At 38.6% G+C, this 14,717-nt stretch overlaps 1 protein-coding gene across 1 annotated transcript; it reads right to left on the bottom strand.

The window, feature by feature from the left end:
- Positions 1 to 184: 184 nt before the first annotated feature.
- Positions 185 to 14,328, bottom strand: CHRNB4 (cholinergic receptor nicotinic beta 4 subunit). The gene is made up of 6 exons (XM_074600112.1): positions 14,087 to 14,328; positions 9,262 to 9,407; positions 7,300 to 7,344; positions 7,064 to 7,173; positions 3,082 to 4,054; positions 185 to 1,003 (listed from the first exon to the last, which is right to left on the bottom strand). The coding sequence occupies exons 1-6, from the start codon at positions 14,139 to 14,141 to the stop codon at positions 863 to 865; spliced, it is 1,470 nt and encodes a 489-aa protein (XP_074456213.1). The 5' UTR covers positions 14,142 to 14,328; the 3' UTR covers positions 185 to 862.
- Between the last annotated feature and the right edge of the window lie 389 nt (positions 14,329 to 14,717).

Below are 14,717 nucleotides of genomic sequence, written 5' to 3' on the forward strand. Positions count from 1 at the left end.
AAAATCTCCCCAGCAAAATATGCAGGTCTGCTTGTTCTCAGGTATCTTCTCTTGATTCTTGCTGCCTTTCACAGTTGTCTTCTCGAGGTGCTTTCCTGTGCTCTTTAGATTCATGAAAGTGTATACAAACCCCAGTTGCATAAGCTGTGAAAGTTGCAGGAACATTTCAGGACTAAATCTATATAAAGGAAAACTTTGCATTTTATTTATATTTCATCATTGAACAGAGTATATAAATGTTTGTTTATCATATATTAATTTGGCCTCTGTTGATCAATCAGCTATCAGAGATAGTGAGGTGAGAAACCTATTAGTGGTCACCTCAGAAGTATGTCTCTGTTTCTCAGTTCAGTTTTAAATATCAGACTCATAAACACTCATAAACAGTGATTCCACCTATAAAGCTCTTTATAAATCAGACACAAATAGTTTTGATGTATTGGAAGGTAATAAATGTCATAGCAATATCTTCTTTATAATAGGGAAATTTCAGTATTCTAAGGGAAGAAAATGTCCTTCCTGAGGCAAAGTATGTAAAATACTTTTTAAATAATAATCCTTGTGAGCCAGGATGGCGCATTGTACAGTAAACACCTTTCTCTGTAATGTTCAGACTTCAAATAATTGAAAAAAGGGCCAAGATATCACCAGAAGTACTGAACTCATTGGAAAAAATAATAGTTTTAATTTTGTTTGGATTTTTTTTTCCCTATCACAGTAAGTAAAGTTCTACTTTCCATTTCCCTACTCTAAATCTGATGTAAGAACAACTCAGTTGGCATCTCTGTGGATTTAACAGAGGGGAACTGAGAGCAAAACGAGACCCAACATCTATGTAAGTATTGACAATTTTAAATGACAACTAAGGGTTCATGGCAGCATTGTGGTTTTGAAAAAGTGGCTGCAGAAATAATCCAACAGTCCCCAGGACACAAACAAGGACGAATATCCAGAGAAACAGCCTGTCCACTACCATGGCAACATACTTCCAATCTTCAATGACCTGGAAGAAAAAGCCAGTTAAAGATATTAGCAGTTTGTCATATTCTTTTGCTCTTCCTCTTCCTAATGCTGAGTTTTTGTTTATGAAAATAAAAGGAAACAAATCTCAAGGTTCAGGGAATAAGCTGAGTTTAGGTTTGGGAAGGGACTTTTCTCCTACAACCAGTCTGGGTAGTGGAGAAAAATACTGTTAGTATTTCTTAGCTGTCTGTGATGCATCAGGTACTGAGTGTGGCTGCCTGGCAGAAGCCGGTCCGGAAGGACCCACAGTGTAATCCAATTAAGGATTTTTTTTCTTTAATTTTAGTTTGCAGATGCTATTAATCTCAGTGGACAAAAATAGATGGTGTTTACTGCTGTTAAACAAGGTTAGCTTCAGAGTCCTTTTCTTATCAGCAGCCATCTTAATCAAGGGGTTTAATGCATATTAATACTGTTGCTTTTCTTAAAATCCCTTATTGCCTTGCATATGTTGTCTGTGAAAGTCATGGGACTAGCCTTAGATTCTGTTCTCAAACTGAAGTGACTATCAGGCTATTATTATAAAGGGGGAATGTACCAGTCTTCATTTGCATCTCAGGAATGATTATTTTTTCCTCTCTCATTGATTCTGGTTACACGTGGGACATCTTCACCTCAATGACTTTACCATGCTTGTCAATTATCTCATGTTTATATTAGAACACTACATATTTTTCCTTCAATGCACACTTTTAATTTCCACGGCTGCTAATGGGAATTGTGCGCTTCTCAAATCAGACTATACAAAATGTACATGAACAGTTGTTATCAGACTGTGATAATGAAGGAAGAAAGAAGTGATTAAAATTACTAATCTAGAAAACAGTGATATGTAATATCAGAGGACCCTGTGTGAAAAGCATTCAATTAATTTTTTATGTATAAAATACCCTTGAAAATTTTCTTAATATCAAGTGGAAGCTTTGTAGATCCTTTAGTGTGTTGTTATACATTCTTGCAAGAATTTCTGAGCTATTAGAAAACTTTTTTCTGCTCTATGCAGTTTGCTTCTGTTCAGTCAGTTTCAGTGTTTACAAGCTCATGTCTAATGTTAATAGCTGATCTTCTTTATTTATATTGACAGTAATTTCAGTTAATAGAAAACATTAACTACTCAGCAGCATGCTCCTCGAGGGACTTCTGCAAGATCAGAAACCAGACTTTATTTAATCTGGTTAGCTGAGGGAGGAAGAGCGCAACAGGAATAGGGAACCTTGAGTCTGACTGGGATCTGGGTCAGAGAGAGGACACTGATAGGTATGAAGGTGATTTTTCCTAACCATGGGTGCTTATCTAAACAAAACTCTGAACCCTCTGAGTTTTTCCAAGCATTATTCAGTGTATTTATATCAGCTTTAGTGTGCTAGCTAGTAGCACATGAGTAGAGCAAGTGAATAGGGCAGCAGCACTGCTTAAAAGCATCCTGGATAAAGTACTTGTCATAGCCAATAACAAGTTTGATTTAACTCAAATGAAAGAAGTGTCAGCTCTGCTGGCATTAGGATTTCCATCCTGCCCACTGTGTTTGCCAGATATGGACAGACATCTTATCCCGGAGAGGGTGTTTGCAAAGGCATTTTACCGATTTTACTAAATCCTCCTTCTGTGCCAGTTAGGTAAATAAATGCTGGAGCTGCAGGTACATTGTTTCTGGTTAACATGGCCTGGCTGTGGGATAAGTCACGGTCTTACTGAATACAATGGGGAAAAATATTCTTTTTCTGGCCTGGAACTGAATATTATTTTTTTTCCCCTGCCAAACACTACTTGAACGTGACAACACAGCTTTTTCAAGGGTATTTCATGGCTTACTGGTCAATCAGCATTCTCTCTTTGTAGAAATAGCATTGTTACTGTCCAGGAGAGTATCAGTGTTTACCAAATTGATATTCATTAAGTTCTTTTAACAGCAAAAAATATTTCCTCTTATGAGCTATAGCTAGAATCTCTCTAAAAACTTTAGGGAATTCAGATCGCCTTTCTGAAGAGCAACATGTTACAAAGGAGGACAGGAGATGAAGTCTGAAAAGACCGGGATGATTTCTCATTTTCACTTACACTCTGGTCGTTGTCATCACTTTTCATGTGCTCTGCTATAAAACTGACTCCATCAATTGCTTCTTGGACTTCAGGAGAAAATTTCGTGCCTGTTCTTAACCTAAAGTCTCGATGACTGCTGACATTGTCAAGAGTCTCAGTGATTTTCGTATCATATTTTTTGGCAGAGGCTGTATTCAAAAAGTAAGTAGAGTTCTTGTAGAAGTCAGCTGGGTCCATACAAGGGTTCTCTGCTTTTGTCTTTTTGCAGTTGCACAGCTTTTGCCGTGGAGAATTATTTTCTGGACGCTTCATGAACAGATACGCTGGGAGTCTTTCAAGGAAAACCAGCTTTACCCAAGGGGGCATGGTGTGAGTACTTGGAGATCTATGGTGCACATTGAGTACACAGACACTGGTAACTATTGAGAAGGTCACTAGTACCATTGTAAACATGAGATACTTCCCAATCAGTGGAACATCTAGAGATGTTGGAGGGACAATTTTGGAGATCAGCAGCAAGAACACGGTCAAGGCAAGCAACACAGATATGCATAAAGTCATTTTTTCACCACAGTCTGAAGGCAAGTAGAACACCAGGATGGCTAAGGATGTAATTAGCACACAGGGAATGATAAGATTGATGGTATAAAAAAGAGGTTTTCTTTTAATAATGAAGTCATATGTCACGTCCACATAGTTTGGGTCCAAAGGATTTACAGTCCTTCTTCCTGGGAGTGCTACAATGTCCCACTCTCCACTTGGTGTAAAGTCGTCCATGCTTGCCGTGGACGTTTTAAGCACCATATCAATTTCTGTGTGATCATATGTCCAAGACCGGAACTTTAATGTGCAGTTTTGTTGATCAAATGGGAAATGCTTAACTTCAATCTTGCAGGCACTCTTGTAGATGGCTGGTGGCAACCAGCAAATGCTTCCATTATTCTTTACAATTGCATTTGTGTATAGTGAAACTTCATATGTGCCATCCGCACTAATGAAACAAGAGGAAAGAAAAAGGAGAAAAGATAATAAAACATTAAGAGGAAAAACACAGTTCAAAACAGAAGAGTTCTGACATTCTTGATCTTCTGGGCCTCAGTTATTTCTAGAATAGAAGTTTAGTAATATTTTTATTTTGAGATCTATGTTATACGGAGCTATAACTTGATAGGGAGATTAATGTATGCATTTCTTCCAATCAGAGAACTGATATTTGGCCCAATACTTACAAAAATTATTTTGTAAAATTATTATTAAATAACAAATATGCATCTCTGTTTCGTCCAAAGAACTCTAAGTATTTTGTAAATGTTTGTTAAAGTGATTAAGGCTTACTACATCTCCGAAGGCTGAGTAAAAATGAAATCAGCCAGCATGAAAATGGAGGTGCCTTTGATCTGGAACACAGCTACTGGTAAGAGCACACACCAACACTCCTAGATGACTTAGATGAGGAAATTAGGATGAGCGGTGTTAGAAATGCAGGGAGAGGGTAGGCAGAGGAAATGTAGTTATATTGTTTATAATTTATTGTGTCACTCCAGTTAATGTTTACTTATTACAAAACAGAACAGACAAGCCACAGTGTTCTTAGCTCCTACAAATAATCATGGCTTTTTATCTCCTCCAACTGCCAAACTTCCACCAGAAGAGTCTTCTATGTTATGATGGGCCCTTTAATTCAGGGAGAAGATCATTAGCAGTCAGTAGTCAGTATCTTCACCTGTCCAATGTTTCTAGGCAAAAAACTTAGAGCTGTTAAACCTATGAAGTATCCTGAGTTAGAAATGTGGTCAATTGCTGATAAATATTACTGAAATTTAGTATTTCTGATCATATTCACTGCATCTTCTGAAGTGTGCTATGAGACACCTTTCAAACTCAGGCAGGCTACCAAAGGGAGGTGTAACAACTATTAGTGACTGTCTGTCTTGACCAATTAGGAAACTCAAAGGTTTGTTTCTATGTCGATCAATTGCTTTTATTAAAAACTGGGTTAGCCACTTCATTAGACTGCAAAGAAGAGTCTGGACTAGATATATCCCACATGCCTTCCTTTTGATAAACAAATATCTACGTAAAGAAATGCACATAATCTAAGGACAGTATGTTATCTGCAAAAATATAAGACCAGACTCACTGCAAGTGTTAATGAATGAAGTTCCACTGACTATAGTTAGGTAGCACCCTTTTATTTAAGTGGAAATGTGCTCCTTAACAGTTAATAAAAAGTCTAATGAATCACTTGTTTGTTGACAAGAGATAGTGGAAAATAGAGCTATTTCAGTGCTAAGGTTGATTTTTTTTTTTTTAAGCAGTGAAGTGCTACAAGCATCCAGGGCTTGGCAGATGTGTGGCTATTCTCCAGATCAGTTACATTTGGCTCTGGAAAGGCCTCATGTTGCAAACCCTGTGCCTGGCACTGAGCTGAGACCCTTGTAGCTAATTCCTGTAGGCAGTGAAACAACCAGATGCAGGAGTGAGTGGCTATAGCATACAAGGGTCATTAGTTCATTGCCAATAAAATGGCTATTTTTTAGTAAAGAAATTGTATTCTATTTCTCACATGTGTGTATCTCCCCGAGTTAGGTTTACCGTTACCCCATACAATGTACTGGGTAGACTCCTGGGCTCATCTGTGGGCTGCCCCTGGCTCAGCTGTGGGCCAGAGGCTGGGCTGCTGCTGCTGTCTCAGGGCCCTCTGCACAGTCTGTGCGTGCACAGAGCTGTGGGGCAGGGGATGCTCTCTGTGTTTTCCTTAGCACCTTCTTGAACTGATGGATGCATCTTCAGCAGCAGAAAGTTACAGGGGGTTGTCCTTTATCTAAAATTTTAAGTTGAAGCTTTGTACTAATGTTAGAATCCAATATGATGATGCTAAAAGCTTGTTTCTGTACATTTAAGACATCTTTTAGAACTTTCTTTCCATTCTTACAATCCATTTAATGGTAGCATTTGGGGAGTAAGGAAGAAAGAAGCAGAGGGCGGGGGCACAATTTACCAGAACAAGATTTGACCAGACAGAGTACATCCTAATCCACTGGCTGAATTATTTTGTGACTAATACAATAGTTTTGAGTATTTCTAAAATCTGATTTCGAGTAGTAGGATTCCAGGGACTTAACTCAGTTATATATAAACTTCCTAGGTTTCCCATCTGTTTATGTTCATAAACTGTAATATGTTCATGAATTTTCGAAGTATCATGAAAGTATATTATAAGTTATTATTTTGTTTCCCAAAGACTTGATATCATCCACTTCAAGGCTTTGCTAGAGACTTAAAAACAAAACAAAAAAAACCCAAACAAAATTGTCAGTTAGCTCTGTGTTTGAAAAAACTGACGTATGGTCTAGCACCAAACTTATTTTTTTCAGTACTTTAAAGCAACTGTGTCAAATGTTGCCAAATTTGTTATGTGTTTTTATAGTTGATTTTTTTAATGCTTTATGAAAATAGAACATAATTTGTTTTTGTAAATGAGTATTAACTCATGCAGTTCTGGTACATGTGAGCTTTGTAACAGATTTATGTCCCGAACTCTGTGGTAGAAGAGGGTGGGAGGGGTGAAGAAGTAGGAGACAAAAATGTCGCTCAGAACCTAAGATGTCTGATAGAATTCCAGATGTCTTGTCTTCTTGCAAACATGACCAGTGTATGGCTGTGCTTGTACTTACAATTCATGCTTTCTATATAGTCTAGTTTGATACAGATTTGTGTCTCAGTTGTGAGCCTTGTCACGGATCTTCTGGTGTTGTAAGAGCTCACAATGCACACATGTGTTCCAGGGCTGCTGGAATTTCTCTAACCAGAGCCCTGATTTTACTAAAATTATCTTCAAGTCCAGTTCCCCATTCAGATACACTTGATACTGGCTAAAGGCTACAAAATTCAGTTTTAGAGTTTTATCAGACCTGCTTCATTGGTTCTGATGCTTGTTTCTTGATACATGGTTAAAATTTTGTTCACTGTCTGCATGAACTACAGAAGTTTTACTTACTTATTGTAGAGCACAATGTCTGGCAACCAGATGTGTTTTGCAGGTATTCTCAGCTTATTTATTCCTTCATAGTCAGAGGGCTTCCAAGCCAAACGATAATCAATCCACTCCTAAGAGAAGAATTGTACAGTAGTGACGGAAGTATCCAGACCAGCACTAACAAAACAATCACTGGGATGGAGTGAAAGAAGTCACATTTGGGGTTTGCAAGAGCATGCCTCTGTGGGTTTGGTTACCTGGTTGAGCCAGACATTTGTAGTCATGATCTGCTCTCGTTCGTTCTGCAGGGAAAAAGAGAGAAAAGTTGTCTTCTAAAATGTTTCACTTTATTGCAGAAATAAGATTGATTCAATGGGCTTTTGAGGATATTTCCAACTGCATGATTTCATCTAGTGTATTTCAAGACAGGCATTTCTCTGCTGGTAAGATGGCCAGTCTTGTGCACAGACTGATGATAATTAGTAACCCCACAAGTGCAGAGCTCCGAGTGGCTTTTAGCAGGGACGGTTGTGATGGGAGTGAGTGTGGCTATTTGGAACAATTACCACCACCCTGGCCGAGCTGACTTCCTTCCCCCAACCCCCCCCAGCCTGTGGATTTGATTTGAAACAGAAAGCACATTTGACCACCAGGAAGGCCTAGATTAAATTGTATGAGGTTTATGTAAGGTTTGTCACGTAAGCTTTCAGCTATGTACAGCACTCCGGAAGAGAAGTCTCTCTGCAGCAGATTTGTGTGGCTGTCGCTCTACTGAAGGGACGAGGTAGGAGGTCAAAGAGTCAGAAGGAATTCTGCAGGAAAATAAGTTCATTCTCCAATCCTGAAGATGCTTGAGATTGTTAGAGCCTATAAGATGCCTAATTCTGCTTTCTGCTTGCAGATTGGTGATATAGAGGGATGGGGACTGAGCTGTGCCATTCTTGATCCTTGCCCATTCATCTACTCTGTTTAGGTTGTTGGTCGCTGGCCCTGTGGGAGCAAGACACCTTGCTTTTTATGCCCAGAATCCACAATCTGGGAGGACACTGTGCTGGTGGTGGCAGTGCACTGCATGAGGAGGCATGTTTGTGCCCAGGTGGAGTTCTCCAGGAGAAAGGGAGCACTGGTTCCAGAGTCATCTGGTGTGCATGACAGCATCTCCTGTATAAATCAGCCTGCATGTGTATATGAAAGCTCATCTGTTTATTATGGTTTCCCTTATGTTCCATCAGTGTCTCTCTCTTTTTCCTCTTGAATTTCAGATATAAATTATATATGTCTCTTAAAGTTTGCAGCAGTCCAGTCACTGGCCCATACACAAATCCTGGCGGGGAGGCAGTCATCTGTATCCGCTGTTTCATCCAGGGAGAGAGCAGCAGAGTTGGAAGCCCTGATTCAGGAAATTATTCCCACTTATGTGCTAGGTCTTGTTCCTACTGCAGTTAATGCCAAACCTCCTTGGCATTGAGGTGTGTATTTCTACTTTGGAAGAACCGTTAAACATATTCTAACCTTGTGAATGAAAATGTCTTTCAGAATCATTGAAGTAATTTTTATTGAATATGAGGAATTGCTTACATGAGGATTGTTTTAATCATGTTAAGCTATTCCAGCCAGAACTAACATGTCTTTTTCTTTACAACATTTCAGTATTCTTTGCTGATGTGCCTGATATGCCATGAGATTTTGAACTGGCTTTGTAGCTTGTTTTCAGGCCATTCAACCACATTTCTTTGATGCAAGCAGCAGAAGACAGTTTAGTGTTGTGTACACAGTCCAGGATAGATCCTGGTGTAACTTACTGTACCGGTACCAAAATCAGTGAAGTTATTTTGATTTTTTAATCAATGGAGTCTTATTGGATGAAGATCTGACTAATGTTCTTTATTCCTTAGGCATAGATTGATCTTCCTGTTGTAGCTGCATTCTGAAGTATAAAATGAGTAAATCACATGTTTGGGCCCTGCCTACTAAGTATTATTATGTAAACTAGAAAATAACAAGGACATAGTAATACCAATAGGACTTTTACTTAGAATCATAGAATAGAATCATAGAATCTTCATGGTTGGAAAGGACCTTTGAGATCATTGAGTCCAACCATAAACACACACAAAAAAATCCCCCTACAATCTCTGTCACTAGAGCATGCAATCTCTGTCACTAGAGTGCTGTGCAGGTAGTAATGAATTAAAAGGCATAGCCTAATTTGAACTTACCACACTGATGAGCTGTGCCAGGGAAACCTGCAGTTCTATAGATACCAACTGGGATGAATTGACAGCTGGTCGAATCAACTTATTGTACCTGTCAGGACTCAGTAGGTGGTTCATTAGCTTTTCTTCAGCATCTGCTGCGGTGCTTCCTGTAAAACATCACATAACAGGATTATAGAAGGGAGACCGAGTGACATGATGTAGGGATCACAGAATTTCTGTGTATTCGATCATCTTCATGAAATAATGAGGGCTTTTGATTTTCTGAAGACTAGGCTTGTGTGAACAGAAGGATATAGTGCTTGCACCATGATCTGTTCTGCTGAAGTTGTCGGTCTTTCACAGAGCATACATCAAAGCAGGTAAATCAGAACCCTCTGAGTTTTTTCACAGTAACATGTGAAGTTCAAATTGATAGATGCTTTTGGGAATACATTCAGAAATAGAAACTGGGAGAAAACCACCCTCCTAATAACAGAGGAAGACTGTTTTGACAATCCAAATGCAGGGAGTCTGGCTGTGACTTCTCTCTTTAGTGTTGTAGGAGACACAGTTGCAGGCACACGTACAAAGTGAAAGGCTCTGATCTGTGTAGGGAAAACCAGGGGATGAACTGCAGGAGTCATACGGGGTTTTTAATGATTGGGGGCTCTTTGCTAGCTAGTGATGTTTCTGTTTCAGAATTATTTTATTTGAAAACCTGAGGCAGTATGTAAGCCTTATTCCATGTGGAAACAAAACCTGATTTATGGACTAGCACAAATACTGTAAATCTTTAATGGCAAAAGCTGGAGTTCAGTGACTGCAAAACATAGTGTCTGCAGGATAGTATCAAACAAGCCTGAACGTTCTCCATGGAGCAGAACGGCTTATGGCACAACCCCAGAGGTAACCGCATCTGTTCCCATGTGCTTGCATGTGCTTTTTAGAGCCATTCTAGTGGGCTTTTCAAACCACTATTGACCACATCCTAACACTGGTGACTAAGGTCTTGGTAACATCCTGCCAACAGAATTGACCCAGAGGGATCCTGCTGTATGTCAAGTAATTCTGTGTTGCGTTATACAGCTGACAGTGATGGACACAGGTGTTAATGAAAACAGATTCTAATCCAATTGATAGAATGATTCTTCCATAGGAAAGGGCACCTAACTCAACCCTGGATATTGCAGAAATGAGGATAGTGTCCCTCCAGCATACTTGCTTCATTATTCCCCAGAGCACACAGTAAAAACCACTGGCCATGCAAGTATTTTAAATTTCTGGTACATTAACTTATTCTGGTTTTTTTATGTTGTAGCATATCCATGAGATCCAGAGAAAGGCAGACATCAAAAAGCCAGGATCACATAAGCAGCCAAAGTCTGTGTGTGTTTCGAGAATGTACCTAGTTTCTGTGTGAACTGGGCTGGAAGTTGCTAGGGGGAACACGTCTCTTGAAACTTGGTACTGCTGAATTCCACTCAGAGTCAAAAAATACTATATGAACTTCTTGTTTCTGATCCAGTAAGAAAGTGGAGAGATGTAAAAGGAAACATCATTGAACAGATTTTTCACATCTAAGAACAGCTTTTAGTCAAGCTTTGGTGAAAGGTTGAGATGAACGCCAGGCTTGTTTTAATTCTTTTAAGACCAGCATATGCTGTGGCATTGGTAGCACAAATTTTGTCACATATACTTAACCATAACATTGTTCTTCGGAATAGGCTTCTCAAATACTTCCCAAGCCATTTGGGAAAACAAATTTGGATGAATATATCTGTGTTTTTCAGGTCGGTTTGTTTTTTGATTCACACTTGCTTTGTACCTCCCTGCAAGTCATTATAAAAGGCCTAGTACCATGTGATATTTTAATATTACATTTATTCTCAATATAAACCTGCCTAATCAGAGGCTTATCAAGCTAGAGCTATGCAGATCCTTGCTAAGCTCCAGATTCTGGTTTTGTCTTGCGTACTGCCATCAAGATAGGGATAAATTTGATACTGTGAAGAAAATGGGGCCGCACTCTAGGAATGAATTGTTCTGTGTTTATAAGGGTAGGTGAGAAGCCTTGTGGTAGCTAGAGAGAACCTTGCTCAAAGTTATTTTAGTGTGTTGTTTTGTTTTTGTTGGTTTGTTGCTTTTTTTATAACAAACATTCCTGCTGTTGCATATGTAAGTGACATAAGCAGATGGCTATAATTCAAATATAAATAAATTGTCATTTGGTTTGTTTCATGCAGTGGTCACTGAATGCTGCTAGCAAAGACAGCGAATTCTTGTTTGAATAGTTAAATATGTTTTCACTGTGTTGCCATCTTTTTCTGTAAATATTCCAGCATATGGAGTATTTTCTAAACAGCGAGTAAAAAGTAGAAACTGCAGAATGTTTGCAGAAAGCTAATGCTGAATTTGTATTAATCCTATTCTGTGAAACCTGGTTTTAGCAATCATAGTCATCTGGTCTGCAAATCAAACCATACTGTGGGGTCTGCATGTCTGATGAGAACCGCTCAGATTTCGGAGTACTCACTCTGTCAATAAACTTTATGCAGATGAATGCCAGGCCACAACTTAATTATAAAAAATGATTTGTTAAATAATGAATCCCTTTAAGAAATTATTATCTGTTCTTAGGGAAGGGGTTTCTGTAATGAGTAATTCTTTATAAAATAGCCTTCCCATCCCAACCTTTCTTTATTTCTAACTTAATCGTCAGAAATAAAGATCGAAGGGGCTACTTTCTCATCTCACTCAGATGCCTGTATCACATACCACTAGATGTCAGCAGTGCACTGCCCTAAAGGTTGCTAAAGCCAATCTCTGTAATTAACGTGTAAAAATGAGTGATTCTTGTATAATTTTTATAATCCATGTTCTATTACCAATCCACATATTAACCAGATGGCACCTAATGAGAACAAAATTACCAGGCATTCGGTTCATCTTAATGTGCATTTCATGATGTCAGTAGCCACGCATTTGAAACTCTTCTTTTTCCTCTCAGAATTGGAAGAAATGGAAGTGCACAGTTTCCCTTGCAAACTGTTTTTTTTTTTCCAAATAGCAGTAATCACCAGAAATGTTTTTTTTCCAAATAGCAGTAATCACCAGGGCAGACTGATGCTTTTAGACAAATGATTTTAACAAGAATGATGAAGCAGTCCTAATTTGGGGGTGGAGTATTTTCTCTATTACTAAAAGCAGTAATAGAGAAAACACACTGGAGTGGATCCTGAGCTAGGGAAATTGTTTTAGCTTCACTGAACACGCTATACATCTGCTCCATGACAAGGAGAGCAAATTGCCACATAACTTGCAGTACACATTCTGCAGTAAGTTTGCTTTCTCTGCGGGAGTATGACCGTTTTAAAAAAAATTGCATCTGGATGCTTCCAATTTCACAGCGGAAGAAACAAAACCACAGACTTCATTCACTCCCCTGTGCAAACTTTCCAATTTACGTGGTCTAATTTAAATATATAAATTGAAATAACTAGTCATCCTGTGTTATGTTGTTTATTTTCAGTGTAATAACAAATATATTGGAGTGATTGCCACAGAACAGAATAAGGAGCAACGCTGACAAGTACAGGCAAGTGCACTGCTATCACTGTCTAAACTGCGAAATTTAACATAAGGCATGTTTCCTCCATTTCCTGACTCCACTTATTTTAACAAATGTTGAAATAGCATTTGTTTAGAAATAATATATTGTAGCATATATTGTCATTTTTGTTCTTTCCTCTCTCACAAATAACTTTGAGGACAATGGTGACACACCAAATTCCCATCTGTAATTAGTAAAGAGCAAGTGAGAAGCAGCAATAAGACAATCCCATTTTCTTCTCTGAATTACTTTGTGATGTTAGTTCTCAGCATACTTTTGAGTAAAAAGATTTATATAGCCTCTTAGAACAACGCATGCTAATTTGGAATGCTTATTATTCCAATGGAAGTACGGGTGAATTGACTGTATGTTAAAGACACCACAATTAATGCAAATAAAAAGGAAATACTAATGGGTTTAAAAGTGTGTAATCTAAGAATCTAAAGTAGGCCCTCACTTCTCATTTGTTATAAAGCAGATGTTTTCTAAAGTTGCCTTTCAGTGATTGAAGAAACAAAACAACTGTGGGATGAATAGGTAATCATGGGAAAGATATGATTTTTGTCTCAGTTCAATTTCTGCCAGTTTCACTCTGAACACTTCAGGGGAGTCTCTCCGTGGGAAGAAGCTCCCGTGGTAAATGCACTATTTCATGCTGCTGTCGGGCTGCGTGTGTTGGCTAAAACGTATGCAAGAAATCCTGGTGGACTAAAGAAAATGTTCTTAATGTATGTTTGCCTTTTTTTTTAGCATATATTTACATATTTTGACTTAATTTAAACTATTTACATTCTAATCAAACAAATAGGAAGCATGAACTTTGCAAAATATATGAACTTGAGCCAATAGTTGTAGAGGGATGGTATCTGTCTTATTTATGGTTCATCTCATGGTTCGTTTTTTTATTATTTCACTCAGCACAATACCTGCTTTCCCCATCACAGATTATGCTGGGAACATCTAAAGGGATATTATTTAGCAATTATCATTGTCATCTCCTACTGTTCTGTCATTTTATGTCCAATTCACTGTCTGTCCATATCCATCGTAGTCGATTTGCTGATACCAAACAAGCCAGAAACAACACTAAAACAGTCAATTTCATGCATCCTCTTAAAGTCTACAACCTACGAAGGTGATAGTTACAAATCTGAGAGCTTATATCACAGTCCTACCTCCCAGCCCCGAAAGCTATCGCTGTTCTGCAAACTGTATCTGAAAGAAAAGATCACTTACCGTTAAAATAAAAGGAGCCCACTACAAAGAGAAAGAGGGTGTACGTATTCCTCATGGCAATAACAAGAAGAGGTGGATTACTGTTCTTCAATTAAGACAGCTGGCAGTAGGCTCTGTTGTCAGGGATGCACAAGGAAGAGATGTAAAGGCAAACCTGAATCTTGGAGGTATTAAATGCCTGGAAAGAGACAGACAGTAGGACCTGGCAGAAGCATTCTGCAAAGTGGAGTTTTCGTGAGCATAGTGGTCCCTCCCCCTTTGCAGCTGTTTAAAGAGCTTTGTGAAGAGGAAAAGCACATAAGAAGAGGGAATGTAATGTGATAATGTTGAATAAGAGGAAATGAAAGAGCAAGCTAAGGAACATGATCTGCAAAACACAACTGCTTAATTCTTCCTTCTAGATAACATTTAGAAGGCTTTCTGGTTACTAAGTGCAATGGGTGGGAATAGCTGTGTGGGCAGAGCTGGGTATAACTTTGTGCCGTAAGACTTGTTAGTGCAAGACATGTCAATAAATTACAGCCCTAGCAGAGGGTCATTTTCTGTGTCAAGAGAAAAAGTTGATTGCCTACTGGTAATTCTTTTCCACTCCAAGGCCCACACATGTGATCTCTCTAAACTAGAACTCCAA

The sequence above is a fragment of the Larus michahellis genome, chromosome 9, assembly GCF_964199755.1.
Source record: "Larus michahellis chromosome 9, bLarMic1.1, whole genome shotgun sequence".
NCBI lineage: Eukaryota > Metazoa > Chordata > Aves > Charadriiformes > Laridae > Larus > Larus michahellis.